This window comes from Pseudopodoces humilis, chromosome 6, assembly GCF_049639895.1.
Source record: "Pseudopodoces humilis isolate 2021_Gansu_Grassland_sample_001 chromosome 6, ASM4963989v1, whole genome shotgun sequence".
NCBI lineage: Eukaryota > Metazoa > Chordata > Aves > Passeriformes > Paridae > Pseudopodoces > Pseudopodoces humilis.
In genome coordinates this window covers 14,108,309-14,124,008 of record NC_142205.1, presented here as the reverse complement: position 1 = coordinate 14,124,008, position 15,700 = coordinate 14,108,309, and the positions used below count along the sequence as shown (strand labels likewise).

Here is a 15,700-nt window from a genome sequence, read left to right as displayed (position 1 = left end):
TCCATTAAAATACATCTATACTTTAAAGAGTTACAGATGTCTCTGTTCAAATTGTCATATAAAAATGCCTAAATAATTGTTGTCACTCATACTAGAAAAATAATAGAGGCTTGAAGAGATTTGGTACTATTGGATATCATTATTAATGACTTTTGAATAGAGAGTATGGTTCTTAGACTTCCAGATATAAGCAAGCTGGGGTTGTTGACATGCATTTTGGAGGACAATACTATAAATAAAATTATATTGACAAATGTTGCAAGTAGCCTGAAACATAGGATTAAATTCAATGGGGAAAAGCAGAAATCACTATAGTTGAACAGAAATAAAGCTTCAACATGTATAAAATGCCAATAATAGGAGAGCATCCAGAGGCTTTTTTAGTAAATCAGGATTGGTATGAGTTAGCAGTGTCATACTGTCAAGAAAACAAACATCATACTGGGATATATAAACAGAAGTCTCGTATACAAGACACATGAAGTAATACTTCCACTCTGCTCAGTATTCCCAGGGCCTCAACAGAAGTACTGTATCCAGTTTTTGGCACAGTACTGCAAGAAAGTGGAGAGGGGCCAAAGGAAAGCAACAAGAATAATCATAACTCTTTTAGAAAAGACAACTGAGGGAAAGACTGACTGAAGAAGAGTTGTTTAGTCTGTGGGAAGGATGACAAGCTGAAGGGACACTGGCAGTTTTCAAACTCAGGGGAGACTGATGAAAAAGAGGAGGTTATAGCCTGCTCTCCCTGGTCATGGTATGTGATAAAGTAATGGTCTAAAATTCAGCTAGGGCTACCTTGACAAGTTTTTCTAGTGACTGCCTATACGGATAGAAAAGTTCTGAGGCTGTGTAAGAAAGTGGCGGAGTCCCTAGAATTGGGATTGTTCAGGCTGCAGAAAAGAAGGCTCCAGAGTGATGCTACTGTACAGGCCTTTAAGTACCCTCTTAAAGAGGGTAGGAGAGCCAGAAAGGGACTTCATAGAAGTGCATGTAGGGACAAAACAAGGCGGGATGGCTTTAAAGTGAAAGAATGCAAGGTTAGATTAGACATTCAGAAGAAATTCTTCACTGTGGGGGTGGTGAGGCACTGGCACAGGTTACCCAGAGAAGCTGTGGCTGCCCCATCCCTGGCAGTATTCAAGGCCAGACTGGACTGGGCTTTGAGCAACCTGGTATAGAAGGTGGCCCTTCCCATAGCAGGGGTGTTGGAACGAGATGTTTAAGGTTTTTTCCGACCCAAACCATTCAGTGACTTTATGATTTGGTTGCCGTAACTATTTATTTAGTTGCCATATGCAGTTGCCACAGCGAACCTCCGCCACTTCCCCGGTCAGCCCCACACGGGTCGGCCTCGCCCCTCAGCGGTGACGGCCGAGCCGTAGCCCCGCCCCCGCCCCGCCCCCGTTGCTCGGTTACCGCGCGGGGCGTCACTGCGGGGCCCGAGCCACGGCGGCGCGCGGCCGACAGCCGGGCTGAACCATCTCCCTACCCTGTGGGGGCAGAGGTGGGTGTATCCTGAAGCAGCAGCTGGACTTGTTGCTGTAGCTCCCGCCCACAATTTAACGCTTCCACCCCCTTTCCTCAGCGCTGTCGTTGGTTTCGTCCCGTGCGGACCCTAGCGACGGAGGGCGCGCCGAAGGAAAATGGCGGTGCTGGCTCTCTCGTTGCTGCCGGTTTCGTGAGCGCGGCGATCGCTCTTCCTCTTGCCCCGTCCTTGCTCCTGCACTCGGCTCCTCCCGGCTGATCTCAGCCTCTTCTTTGTCGCCGGGGCCGTAGAGATCATGTCGGACTCAGAGGAGGAGGAGAGTCGGGACCGCCAGCTCAAGCTGGTGGTGCTGGGGGACGGCACCACTGGCAAGGTCAGTGCCGGCCCCGCCGGCAGCTCCTCTCCCTCTCCGCGGTGCCCCGAGCCCCTTCCCGGCCTTCCCCCTCAGCTGCCCCTGGCCCTACTGCTGAGGAGGGAGCAGTCTGTCTCCGCTGTCGCGATACCTGGCTGGCTGCTCCCCCTCGGCTTCAGGCCCTGCACGGAAGACTCTTCCCTCCGGTATCCGCGCAATGCCAGGCAGCCAGCCTCTCTGATGGGGCTTTCGCACCCGTGGAGGTACCGTCAACAAACAGACGTACACGACTGTAATCCAATTTTGTTGAGCCGTAAGAAAAGGAGCGGCGAATAACGCAATTCCTGTGGCGCTGACGGAGTTTCCCACTCCTGCTGATCGCGCGCTGGAGGCAGGATTTGCTCGGCTGGAGTCGCTGGAAAAGCCCAAAGTCGTTCTCAGTGGCTGCAATGCCCCGGCCCCGGAGGGCTGGGGTCGGGGTCGAGCACTTGGGTTCGCGGCTCCCCTCGAAAGGGACGAGCAGGGAAGGTCGCTTAGCTGGGTCTAAGCCTTAGCAGGCACCCTATGTTTCGGATACAGAGCTAGCAGCCTCCTGAGCTGGATAGAAGAGTTTGCATCTAGTGGCGTTACTGTTCCAGAGTTTGGAAAGGCACTGCTGGGTCTGTTTAGTTTTCGTTTGTAGCTTATATATTTTTAGAATTTTTTTCCCCCCTATCTGTAACCACCATAATGGAAATCCTGTTTATAAAAGTTTATTTATCAACAATAATCAAAAAAATCAAACAATAATCCAACAAGTTTTTCTTTGTAAAAGAGAGACAAGGAGAAACCAAAGAAGGTAAAAGAGAGGTTGCTTTCTTAACAGTTAAAAATAGTCACTGATCTTACCTATATACTTGAACATATCTATTGTCATATGTAGCCTGAATAATTTTGTGAGATACACCTGAAAATAGTAACTTTATTGTATGCTTAAAGTATCAAGTTTTTTCCTCTGTTAACTTTTGAAACTGTGGGGAAAAGAAATTCTGCTTGCTTCACAGTTCATATAAAAAGTGGAAATGTTCTTAAAGCTGGTTTAAATGAACTGCCTTACATTAATAGGAATATGCTCTTAGTGAAAGTACATGTGGTTTTGCTCACTTACTTATTCAGAGCTCTATAAAGAAACAAAACATTTTTTTTTTGTCTCCAGTGATTCTAAACGTAGTCTGAAGTGGTATTGTGTTCATCTGAGTCAGTAGATGGGCAATTCCAACCAGCTGTGTGATGAGAGCATAATAAATGCACAGCATTGACAGCTGAAGTGCTGCTTCACGGGTAGCATTTCCCAGGAGTTTTCCATTCAAACTGAAGAATCCTTTCTCTACTGCTGTTGAGCAGCTTGTGGCAAGACCTCTCACCAAACATGGATTTTCGAGCATTCTTGAGTTTTGATGTGTATTCCTGTTGGTTCCTACCTCTCTCACAGGAGCTGCCACTCACTGCATCTCCTGCTGACTCTAGGAATCTCACGCTTCCGCGGCAGGTTATTGGGCAGCAGCAATACTCCGGTGGGCTGCTTTTCCTCTTGTCCCCCCTAGATGATGCTGTAATAGAGGCTCCTTCCTGCCATCCCAATGGCCTTGGCAGCAAACACATGACATAACAGATGTATTGTAAGGTCTTGTAAAAATAAAGAAGCAATTGGGTCATGGAATGGAAGGATAAAATGTACCTAGTGCTATTTCAAGCACCTCAGAAGACTAAATTGTTGATGTTCCTCTCTTTTGTTGACTACTCGTTACGCTTACATGTTGAAACCTGTGTATGTCTATGTTCAACTCTGAATTGCCTGGCTCTCACATCTGGTTCACAGCTGGTCTTTACACACATGCACACTTAACTCTTTTACTGTGCAAGGTGTTGGTTTTTCTCTTCCTCTGTCACTCCGGGATCATGAGACAGGAGGCATGTAGAAAATGAAGGGATGTATCTGAAATGCTCTATCTTGTGTTTAGTGTGAGGTGTTCACATTTGTCTTCTTTTTCCCCCTCTTTAAAAAAAAAAATAAATTGTTGTGGGTCGGGTGGAAACTTGCTGTTTTCCTCACCCATTGTTTAGAAGCAATGTGACAGGTTCTGTGCAAGGATTGATGGCAGCTTAAAAACAAATCAGTGTTAGTTCAAGCTAAAGGTAATGCTTGTACTTAGACTAGCTAGGAATTGCTCTGTCCATGAGGCAAGGGAGGGATGCTGTTCTTCTGTTAATTTGTTTTGAGGTGGTTGGATGGATAATTGGATAATTGAAATTTTAAGGGTAGCAATAAGCACTGCTGGAGCAAACTTGAGAAGAGTAAAAGTGGAAGAAGGCATAAGAGAGATGAGAAAGAGTAGAATCTGTAAAACTCGTAGGATAAAATAGAGATGGTAAGGTAATGGTAAACTGAAAAGCAAAATTGAGGGAAGCAAGACTGGTTAGTCAAAAGATATTAGAGAATGATTTTAATGAACTGGACAAGCTAGGAAAACAATCTAAAAAGCAATCAGAAGTGGGGACAATGTGAGATGGAAAAAACACAGCAAGTATTAATAGCAGTTGGCTCTTTGATTTTGTGTAGAAGAAGATAAATACACACACTAGCCTTATGTGTCTAGATTTTAAATCAACCCACCCTTCCTGAGCCAAAATGACTTTCCATTAAAATAAACCAGTAGTACTAGTATGGATTGAAAAAAATCATGTTATGATCCAGATATTTCTACTCCTTTTGTGCATAGATTGGCTTAATACTGAAATACAGAAAGATGCTGACTTGAGATAGAATGTTGATTTGTTACAGTTGAATAAGGTTTTGGGCCTCTGTAAACAAATCTCAGAACTGTTATTGGGAAGGGAGGTCCTGAAAAATAGGTGTGCCAAGGTTCTGTTTATTTGCTCTGTTGTAGCTGGGACTAAAGTACTGTAGCAGAAACATCCTACATTTTCCTTCTGTAACAAAGGATGATGAAAAGGAGAGAATGAATACTCAAGCTGGTATGGAAGTTTGCAGGAGCTAAAACATAGGTTGGCATAAAGAACAGTCTCCTACTTACTTTAGTATTTTTTAGGATACCAGACTTTTAAGCATTGTTCCAGTTCTGAATTGTCTTGTTATACTTGGGCTCAAAAACTTCATTGATGGTGGCAAAAAATATTGTTGTCACTGAGTCTTGCAAATGGAAAATTGAATGAAGTGTGTGGTGTAGATTGTCCCAGCTGCATCAAATAGATCTATGTCAGATGTCAAGAAGTTATGATAAGTTTTTCTTTTTCAGTGAGCAGAGTTGTAGTGTGGACAGTTGCATGTTTTTATGGTATAGAATTTCATTATTTAGCCTAGTGTTTGCTTTAATTTTGTTTCTCCTAAAATTCTTGCCAATAGGATAGGATATGACTTAGGGATGAGTCTAGCTGTGCTTGGATAATGGCATTGATATTCTAGAAGGGAATGAGGGAAGAGATGTGGTTTTTGTAGTGGCTGAAGTTCGTGTGTGAATGGAAATTCATGGCTTCAGAACTGTGTGCTTGCATCTAATTGAATTTTGGGATTAGTTTTCTTTCTTACAACTATGATGATACACTTTGGCACTGCTTTCTCAAAACTTAATTCTGTGGGATTTTACTCAAAGATTTGTCAGTGGTAGGGTTTCCCCTATAAGTTTCTGGTTGCCCTGGTAATTAGTTGCTGTCAGAGCTGGCTATCATTGCTTGTTCCATTTGACTTTCAATTTATTGACCTTTTCATTTATTTCATAGATATTTTTTGCTTTTTTTCCTCTTTACTCATTATGTAGATCTTTAGGAACAGCATGTCAGCAGTTTATACTGAATTGTTGATATTGAAAAATAGAAGCAAGAAACTGTCATGCCTTTCATGAAAGGTTAAATTCCATCTTTGCTTCTTTCAAAAAAAAACTTCCCAAATATCCTATTGTATTTTGAACTTAAAATACTTTACTTTTTTTTTTTCCTGCTATCTTCGTTGCTGTACATTAGAGCTCAAACGCATTTTTGTGTTTTTAACGGTGGGTTTTTAACATCAATCTTCAATAGAGTATGATATTTAGAATAGGATGTCAACATTCACTTTGAAGTATTTAAGACAAGTGTGTGAACCTTCCAAACTGAGGGTTTTTTTTCTGGAAATTCTGCCCTGCAAGCTTGTGGCCTGGTTGTCTTAGTAGAGGGGCGAAGACACAAGGCCTTTGTGCTGCTGTACTGTTCCCTGACCCCAGCATGAAGGGGTGGAATTGTATGGAATGCAACCTTTCTAAAAAATGGTCACTGATTACTTACTTATTTTTAGAGCTACAATTCTACTGAACCATTATTTAACTTTCATTAATTCTTATATAGATTGTATTCAGCATATCCTCAGGTAAGACTCTTGAGCAAAATTTTTTCTGCCAACCATGGCAGTGAACACTTCTGGGATTTGAAGGGCATATTCCCATTGTAGAGGTACTTGAATATGCATTGGCATAACATTTTGTTTATTGTTGTAAAGGAGTTTGAACTTTTGCTCTAAGCATTTTGTAGATAAATGCTTGTTTTGTGAACAAATAGAGGATACTAGAATGGCAATCCAACACCTTCCTTGAGCTCTAATGTTTATTTGGAAAAAAATTTAAGAAGGAGTCAGTCAATGATTTTGTGCTGTAAATTCCTTTGCATTCAAGAGCACAGTGGAGAAAAACTGTTTAAGAGGACTTTGCCATGCTGTTGATTACTTGCTGATCTTATAGGTTGGCTGTTAGTTGAACGTGTGTTGTTTATTTTTACTAACACCCCTAGGAGTCCTCAGGGAATATTGAGTGTCACAGAATGATAAACTAGTATTTACTGAGCATTTAAAACAAGAAGGGAGTGATTACTTATTTAATGAGGATCTAAATTAGTGTGTTGGAGAATATAGAATACTGTGATATAGTCAGGTGATACTTGAATTTGTACTCTAGGCACAATTACTCTCCCAAAAATTTCATGAAGACTGAATAGTCTATTCCTGCAGTCATCTTATTGTCATCTGCATCTCTAAGGTCATGACAGATTAAAGATAATATCATTGTAATCTTGACATGCTAACTATTGGGATTAAATGAATCAGTTCTACTGACTCTTTCAATACTGTAGTCTGAATCTGTATTGAATTTTATTTTGTGTGTGTTGTTAGTATTATTGTCACATAGTTGTAGGCAGAAGAATGATTCATCCTCTGTGGTCTTCCCCCTTTCTACAGGGATATGAATATATAAGCATACTCATGCTCTTTCTAGGTTGCTTGCTTTCTTCCCCATTTGTTTCGTATTTTTAATCCTCTTGGGTCTTGAGTTCAGTGAAGTAAATGAAAATGTTGCCATAGGTTAACACTGACTTATTGGATTGTTTCCTAAACATGTCTTCTGATACCAGATATCATTCCTTATATGTATGGCAGTGATAGGAATATAAATATGATATAGAAACACAAAAACAGTAAATCTTGTTTTATTTACTTAATAGGAATCTAATAGTTGAATAAATGTTTGCCTATTCATACTAGAGCATTAATGCTAGAGCTCTGGTAATTGTGTTTTAATGCAAAAAAAATTTTTTTTTTTTCTGTGTACATTTGACGTTAACCTAATTTAGATCTTTGTTATAACCTTCTATTCATGGACCTTGCTTATTCTCATATTTCAGAAATATTGGCACTATTTTGCTACTGCATTTTTGACTAAATGTGCTCTTAAAGGCAATTTCTGATAACAATTGGTGTGACTCATATCTTCAGGTCTTGATGAACAGAAAACTGGCAAGAAAAAACCCTTCTGGCCTGTTTTGAGTTTTCTCAGACATTGTAAGGGTTTTGTGAGCCTCTTAGTTTTTTCCTTCTTCATATAGGTAAATAAATATTTGGATTATTTTTTTCGGTAGTTAATTTGTATTTTTTTTACAAATATCATGTCAACAAGAGATTTTTTAAGTGTATTCTAATTTGATGTTGATTGTATTTTATAGTTTTGAATATATAGTATTATTTTCTTCACAATACCAACTTTTGTATTATTTATGATTGTACCACTATTTTCTCCTTTACTTTTTTTGTGGGCCTTCTTTCTTTATTTCTTTCCTTTTCTATGCCCACCGTTTTTTTTTTTTTTTCTCTCAAAAGGAGATCTTAAATTGCTGCTAAATTTCTACTGACAGAATGTAAATGCCTTGCTTCAGTAGTTTGCCTAGGTTAGTTGTGTATTCTTTCAGCCATATATAAAGTAAAAGCTTAGTATTAGGTCAACGGTGTATTTGGCTTGCTTTCATAAATCCACAGAATACCAATTGAAGAAATAAATTTTCAGAGTTCTGTTGAAAGGAATGATTCTGTAGATGTGCATTCTTAGTATGAGTTTAACTTTTTTTCTGTATGCAAGAAAGTATTCTTCCCATATTAGAGTTCCTGTAATCCCTTATCCTGCAACTGATGTACAGTGGCAGAAATGTTGCCACACATGGGAGCCCCCTGTGGGATTCTGCACGGTGCAGATCTCTATTCCCTCCCAGAAAGTTGGTCTGGGATCACGGTGTTCTTTACCTGGGGAGGACCCTTGTTTTGGAAATCAATGCTTTTTAAAAATACTAAGATCTTCAGGTACAGATAGTGTCACCTAGATTTGTGTCAGTTTGACCATGCTAATGTTACCTCTTTCAAATCTATGTAATATTTTGTAACAGGACTGTTAGAGTATTTCTGAAATCAAAGCAAATATGCACCTTGCTTCTTTTTGCATAAATTAGTAGCTTTTGCCACCTCCTGTTATGTTGAAACTGACTGGAGTGCTTGTCAATCCAAATCCATGAACACTGTTAGCATTCATTGATTTAAAAAGTGCTGAACTGTATTTCATACTTCTGGGTTAACATAAAGTTTGTTGCTGTTAAAAATGACAACTTATTTGATACTGTTCTGTTTTAGACATCCTTAGCTACACGTTTGGCTCAAGAAACATTTGGAAAACAATACAAACAAACCATAGGATTGGACTTCTTCTTGAAAAGGATATTATTGCCAGGTAAGAGAATAAAAGCTAACACTGGAAGGCAGGGTGGCAGCAAGACTTGCAGGAACAGATTCTTCAGAGTAATGTGTACTAAATAAGCTTAGTGCAGTGATTTTTTTGGCAAAATAAATTAGGTTGTTTGGAGAATATTTTGTTTATACATTCTTGCCAGGTGTCAAAGAGTTATGCATTTGCAACTTACATCTCTAAGTAAAACAGTGAATTCAAATAAAAGGAATGTTATCTATATTGATGAATTTTGTTATCCCTGCTGGAGTGCACACACTTTCTATTTGGATAGTATAACACACAACAATGAAATGGAACTTTAAACATATTAATTGAAAAAGTGAACGTATTTTGAAAGAAATATATATTTTTTTTAATGAAATATGCAACTCATATTTGAGTTGTGAGAGAAGCATAATGCGGCTATGGACTCACAGTGCTCTAATATGTGAATGCTGTTTTATGCAAGGCAGCATGAAATTGCTGGCATTTAATAGACCACTAAAATTTAGGGTCCCTTGGCAGTCATAAAAATACAGTTTGAGCATTCAAGATGTTTCACTTCATGATGGCAAAGAAACTATTTAGATGCCAGTTGGAGCACACTGCATGGAAAATGCAAAGAAATAATTAAAAAGACATAATTGCTGGTTAAGTTTCTCTGAACAATTGTGGTTTACAATACATCTTTTTTCTGATTTGTGTGTGTTCATATTCTAAGTATGCAAGTATTTAATTAAAAACATTTACTTCTGGGTTCAGAAATCAGAAGTCAAAAAAAGTTTGTGTAATTATTAAAAGGTGTAGTGAGATCTGCTAAAGTTGATGCAAGTTCTGTAGTTATGTCTTCTTTTGAAGGGTGGGGCGGAAAGCAAACTCTGAAACTAAGCATTTTTTCTGTAACCTGAAGTTAAAGAAAATATATGCAGTTATTGAACTTTTTAAAAAAATTATATTGAAAATAATTTCTTGATTATGTTTATATATTTTCTTAAGTGAAACAGAATAATCTTTTCAGACTATTCCTGTGTTCACTATTTTGGTTTGGCCATTTTGCTGTATTTTTTTGAATAAGTACTTTGAAAAAGTACATATGAGTATGTACTTTTTTTAGTAGAGTGATAAAGTACCAAATTCCAGTTCTCCAGTATTCCAGTATTTCTCCATAAAATCAACAGAATAATTTTTTTATTGTCCTGCTCCTGCCTCTAAAAATACCACTGTGTTACTTAACAGCAGTACTTTCAAGTGGAATGTGTACACAAATCATGCAGTGTGCATGCTGAGAACTTGTATTTTGCAAGTTTTTTTTCCAGCTGTTAAGCATACAGATGCTATTAGTACATTAGTGGGATTATAAATATTCTTGTTGAGTAGAAAATTTGGAAAATTATCAACTGTTGCTTCATTCATTTTTGTTCATAGTTTATTTTGTGTGTGAATTTCATTCATTCATAGTTTATTTTGTAATAAAATCAGAATGCAGGTAAAAGCACCAAAAAGTCTGTACATCTGTTTTCCTCAAAATAGTAGCACTTATATTCATATTCAGGAAGAAACGTTTTTCTGTAGGTTGTCATTTTGGTTTTGCCTATGCCTATACGTGTATGTAGGTATATGTGGCTCTCTATTTTATAGGTAAACTGGGCTAATTGTGGGGAGTGAGAGGGAGGGAGGTAAAATTTCTAAATATTGGAATGGGAAGCATTACTTTAGTAAGTGGATTTTTCTAATTTCTTGATTAGTTCTGGGTTTGCAGAGTTGCTATGTTTACTTGAAAGTTTAATTCATACCACTGCACAGAAATTATGTGTGTATCAGTAGGAAAAAAGACTTGGCTTCTCTTATTCAGTATGAGAATCGCTAAACAAATATGGTTCAGTCGTTGATTTTTTTCTTCAGTATAAGTTGTCAATCAGTAAAGACTCCAGGGGTTAAAATGATGGATTTCTAGAATTGCACTGAAGTTTACATTTCAATTTACAATTGAAATACATTACAACTTTTAAAATAAAGTGCTGTTTTTCTGTTTTTTTATTTATTTTTTTTATTTTTTAGGATAAAAATGGCATTTATCTCCAGTTGTTTTAGTAACTAATGGAGTTTTGAAGCGAAAATAATAAATGTTTTGCATGGTAAAACAACACAGTTTCATACAAATCAGAAATCCTTTGATAAATTTTGAACAATGTGTTCAACGTGGTTCAACATGTGTCTAGTGTTCAACATGACAAATTCACTTAATGCTGTTTGTTCAAAATACTTTTTTTAAAGTACAAATCAGTTTCATTATATTTATTGATGCAGAATCTTGTATAGTCTGGATGTAACCGTGATACAGATTTTAGTGCTTAAATAGTGTGTCTGCTAGTCAGAGGGTCTGCTGATAGAGACTCTTAAGAGCCATTAGTTGGATACTTTTTGGGAGGTTGTGGGTGCAGTTCAGTAAACAGGATTCTTCTGTTAAAAGGATTTTTTTTAAGTCGTTGGTGTAAAAAGTGGTCAGACTTGTGTCTTTGGTTCCATCTTGAGTGTGCAGCACTTTAAGTAAGGTTAACCAGTACGCCAAGTGTCCTCCTGCAGGGTCACTGCTGCTGCAGCCCAGTGGCTTCAGTTCATACCAGAAGTGATCTACACACCTGCACTGTGCTGCCTCATGTATTTCAGCTTTGCACTTGTGTGCATTTACTACACAGTAAAGTTCTGGGGTTTTTATCCTTATTAGTGTATTACATGTTATTTTGATGGGATTCTTCAGTTATTTTTATTGGTGTGTTAAGACTGTTTCTAAAACTGTCTTTTATTATATGTATGGTTTCTTTTTGTTATGTTGTAAGACTCTAGTTTTTATGTTCCTGTTAAATTGAAAAAAATAAAAGATTTCAAACTTTTTGCAGAAACTTTATGTGCTACTATCCCAGTTGTTAATTAAATACTTGCTAGGTAAATTGCCTGCAGTTTTTCCTTTTGTCAGAATAATCCTAACATCATTCTTTCTCCTCCACAATCAATGTAAGCACAAAGAAAATATTACAGAACCTAACTGAGAAAAAGGGAAAATGAACCATTTTGCACAGGAGGTGATGAGCATGAATTTCATCGTTAGTGAGGTCCTAATTATGGAGGAGTTCACCTTAAATGAACTTACCAATCTTTTTTTTTTTCCTGCTTCTTTTTTCTGTTTTTCATGAAAGAGAGTAAATAACTTGTAATAGGAGATTTTTTAGTTGGGCAATCATAGTTAGACCATTCAGTGTTACTGCACTAAAATTTCCCAGGTTGTTCCATGCAGTTGTCCAGATACTAAGGCAAATATGCTGTGCATAATTATTTCCTTAGGAGGTAAAATCAAGTTGAAACTTTTTAGAGCACTTGAACCTTTAGAAAGGTTTTTTTTTTTTTTTGACTTTCCAGTAGAACACATAGGGATAGAATGTTGCAGCATGGTGAGCCTTTGAGCCTGCATAGTTTGTTTACCCACTGAGGATGTATAGTCTTTTCAGACTGTGGATGCACTAGTTTACTCATGCCAGATGCTTTATGGAAGACTTTCCTGCATTGTTTGTGATCATTTATGGTCTAAGATTTAAAAATAATTAATTAATGCATAGAATATGAACTATCAAAACAAGTAAGCTTTTTGTTGATTATAAAAAGTTGCCTTTATCGAACTGGGGTGTTTATGATGTGTTTTCTAAGCTCCATGTAGAAATTCTCTTGGTATTACATAAAACTTAGTGTAGCTTAATAGTACTGTTTCATATTCATCTCTGTATTTTTGAGACCAAGGTACTAGTTTTGGGAATCTGCTTTTAACGATATTAAAGCAAGGTGCATTATAAAAATATGATGTATATTTAATACCACATGAATAGCATATATTCAGCTATATAGCTATTAATTTGCTGGTTATTTTCATCTGGTCCTGTGAGACGTTTCCATGGAGCACATTTCTTTGTCTAACCAACGTGAGCATATCAGTTATAAATTTACAGCTGAATGGATCATGTGCTGTAAAATCAGATTGTCAACTACATAAAATAGTTGAATTAAGAATATGTTTTTCTTAGCAAGCCAAAATAATGTATTCATTTTCACTCAATTTGCAATTGTTGTGATGTGAAATTTGTTGCATTTTTTAGATTCAGGAGTAAAATTAATAGGCAGTTGTGATTATTTGTGAGTATGTAGTATTTGTATTAACATGTAAGTGTCACGTGAGTTATATGTGGATTAGAAAGAATTTTCAGTACTTTGTTAGAGTTTGGTGCTCCCAGGTAATCAGTAGAGTTCTGGAAACAGTTCTTACCATGCAAAATGTGAGAAATTATACTTTAATATGTTTTTATGTATATGGTACCATACCTTTGTGTGTATTTTTGATCTGTGAGTTGCTGAGTCTTGTCTTACAGAATAAGTATGACTTGTAGGATATTAAATGTTCTGTATTTACACTGATTTTTTGGTTAGTTTTGTTTTTAAAAACCTGTTAACAGTTTCAACATAGTTTAAAAACAGAGTAGAAAGGAAGGTCTATTCTTGGTGTAGATTCTTTCAAGGTGAAATTATGTAAATTGTGTCCAATTTGGCTTCATGCCTTAAGGTGGTGAGTGGAGGAAGTAAATCATAGTGTGCATCTTCAACTAAGATGTGTGTCAGTATTTCCATTTTTTTACCCTGTCAGCTCAGTAATTCTGTAGCTGTATACTACTATCAGCATCACTACCAAAATTAAGTTATCATGAAGATTTTCCTTGCTTCTTGATCTGTCAAGAAGTTTTGGAGAGGGAGTGAGGAAGGGGCACACAGTATGAAATAATGTGGATAAGTTGATATTAATTGTGTTACCTTTCAGTTCCAAGTACCACACTGTAGAACATTCTTTGTGAAATTTTACATGTTTTTTCAGTGGAAAATGTTACATAATTTCTAGTCAGGAGTGTTATAATTTATGCTATTTTAAATATTTTCTCTTAATATTAGATATGTTAATAACTAGTTATAATTTTACTGTATCTTAATGACTTAGCTGGACACAAATGACTTTTTTCCCAGATGATAAAATAATTTTTGTTTCAAAATTTAGTTCCTATTTCTTGTATACTTGTTAAAAGCTATAGTTGTTGAATGTATTTGTATCTAAATTTTCCAGGTTACACAATATCTGTGTAATTTTTTTTCCAGGAAATTTGAATGTTACTCTTCAAGTGTGGGATGTAGGGGGACAAACGATGGGAGGCAAAATGCTGGATAAATATATTTATGGAGCTCAGGTACAGTATAAATGCTGATAATTGTATCTATAGCACTGATATAAAATTAATTGAAACGTTCTTAAAATTATACATACATACATTATATATAGCTTTTAGTTGATTGTTTCATAAATCTCAAAAATGTTGAATGTCTGTTCAATCTAAACTTAATTGATTTTAATAGGCAACTTTAATTTTGGTGTGTAGCTAATTTTTTAGAGCTGACATAACAAGCAAAGCAAGTGTGTGCATTTATAGAACTGAATAACTCCCAAGAACAGATGGTTGTTTCCAGGCTTTGTGTCTTGAGTTAGGAAAAGCAATCACAGTAAGTAGTAAAGGCTATTTGGATTTCCACATGGTAGATAGAGTGGCTGCTTTCAGAACAGCTGCCTCCTGGGGGGAGAAGGTAGAAGGAGGAAATTAAGAGCAATCCTACACTATTAAAGTCATACATGTAACTGGGGTTATAAGAGGGCAAACAAAAGGAGACAACCAGGTAGCTAAATATTTTTGCAGAACTCCTGTCCAGTGAAAATTAAATTTAATCTTCAGGTTAACTAAGCAATTTAAAGTGGATGGTAGGATTAAGATCTAAGTATTATAACCGTATCTTGAGTCATGAGATGATTTAGGAGTATATATTATAAATGCCAAGCTTCTTTGCATGAGTGATCCTAAAATGTACTCCGTTCCTTAACGGGGAGTTTGTAATGAGAACAATAGGCATAAAATGTGCTATTAGGTAATGTTATACAACACAGGAATGGCTAATGAAAGAGATTGGGATTTATTAGTTAATTAAAGAGAAACTTGTCAATGTAACATTTTGTCACTTTCAAAAAATCAATGTTTTGGCTGTTGCATCTGTTTTATAGCATTTTTTTAAAAAATAAAAACAGATTTGTTGACCTGTTACAGATCTACCAAGCAATAGGAGAAAGTGGCTTCCATGACAGAGGGAATTTGATGAATCACAAATTGTTGCCATATGTCCAAAGCAAATTTAATGAAGGAAATAAAAGGATATTAGTTTTGTCTGCATTGAAGAATAATAAATTGAAAATTTGGTGAAAAATCTTAGGAGTTTCTTTCCAAAAATAGCAGGTCAAAAAGTTAATACCAGTGCCCAAAAGTGCATAAACAGCTGATATCAATAAGACTAAAGTTTTGATTTATTTTTTAGTCATCCAGAACATACTCCCTATGTCCAATCTCTTCGTCTTTAATTCCCCCAGTCCTCATTTTAACCCTATTTTTTTTTGATGGACTAGTGATTTTTCTCTCCCAGTGTTGGCATGTATTCCCAGAGTGTCTAAGAGGCTTCTTATCATCAAAGTTGGGTTCTAACACATTTTTATATTGGCTTTGTAACAGTGCCTGTTATAGATGCATAAAACTGCCTCCATTTTCATCTATTCATGAAATGCCATGAGTAGTTTGGAAAGGCACTGCTTTCAGTTTATTTCTAAGCATAGCAGAAATAAATGCAGCTTATTTCATGTTGAATATCTGTAGCTTTTCATAAGAGGAAAGG

At 36.8% G+C, this 15,700-nt stretch overlaps 1 protein-coding gene across 2 annotated transcripts in view; it reads left to right on the top strand.

Moving 5' to 3' along the window:
* Nucleotides 1–1,452: 1,452 nt before the first annotated feature.
* Nucleotides 1,453–15,700, top strand: part of RAB28 (RAB28, member RAS oncogene family) — a 63,165-nt gene continuing 48,917 nt past the window's right edge. Inside the window, exons 1-3 of one of the 2 annotated variants that reach the window (XM_088056580.1) lie at nucleotides 1,453–1,862; nucleotides 8,815–8,911; nucleotides 14,093–14,181. In XM_088056580.1, the coding sequence (XP_087912706.1) occupies nucleotides 1,785–1,862; nucleotides 8,815–8,911; nucleotides 14,093–14,181 (264 nt within the window). In that variant the 5' untranslated portion in view covers nucleotides 1,453–1,784. The remainder of the gene's footprint in view (nucleotides 1,863–8,814; nucleotides 8,912–14,092; nucleotides 14,182–15,700) is intronic. The other variant, XM_005517833.3, reaches the window with a different exon arrangement.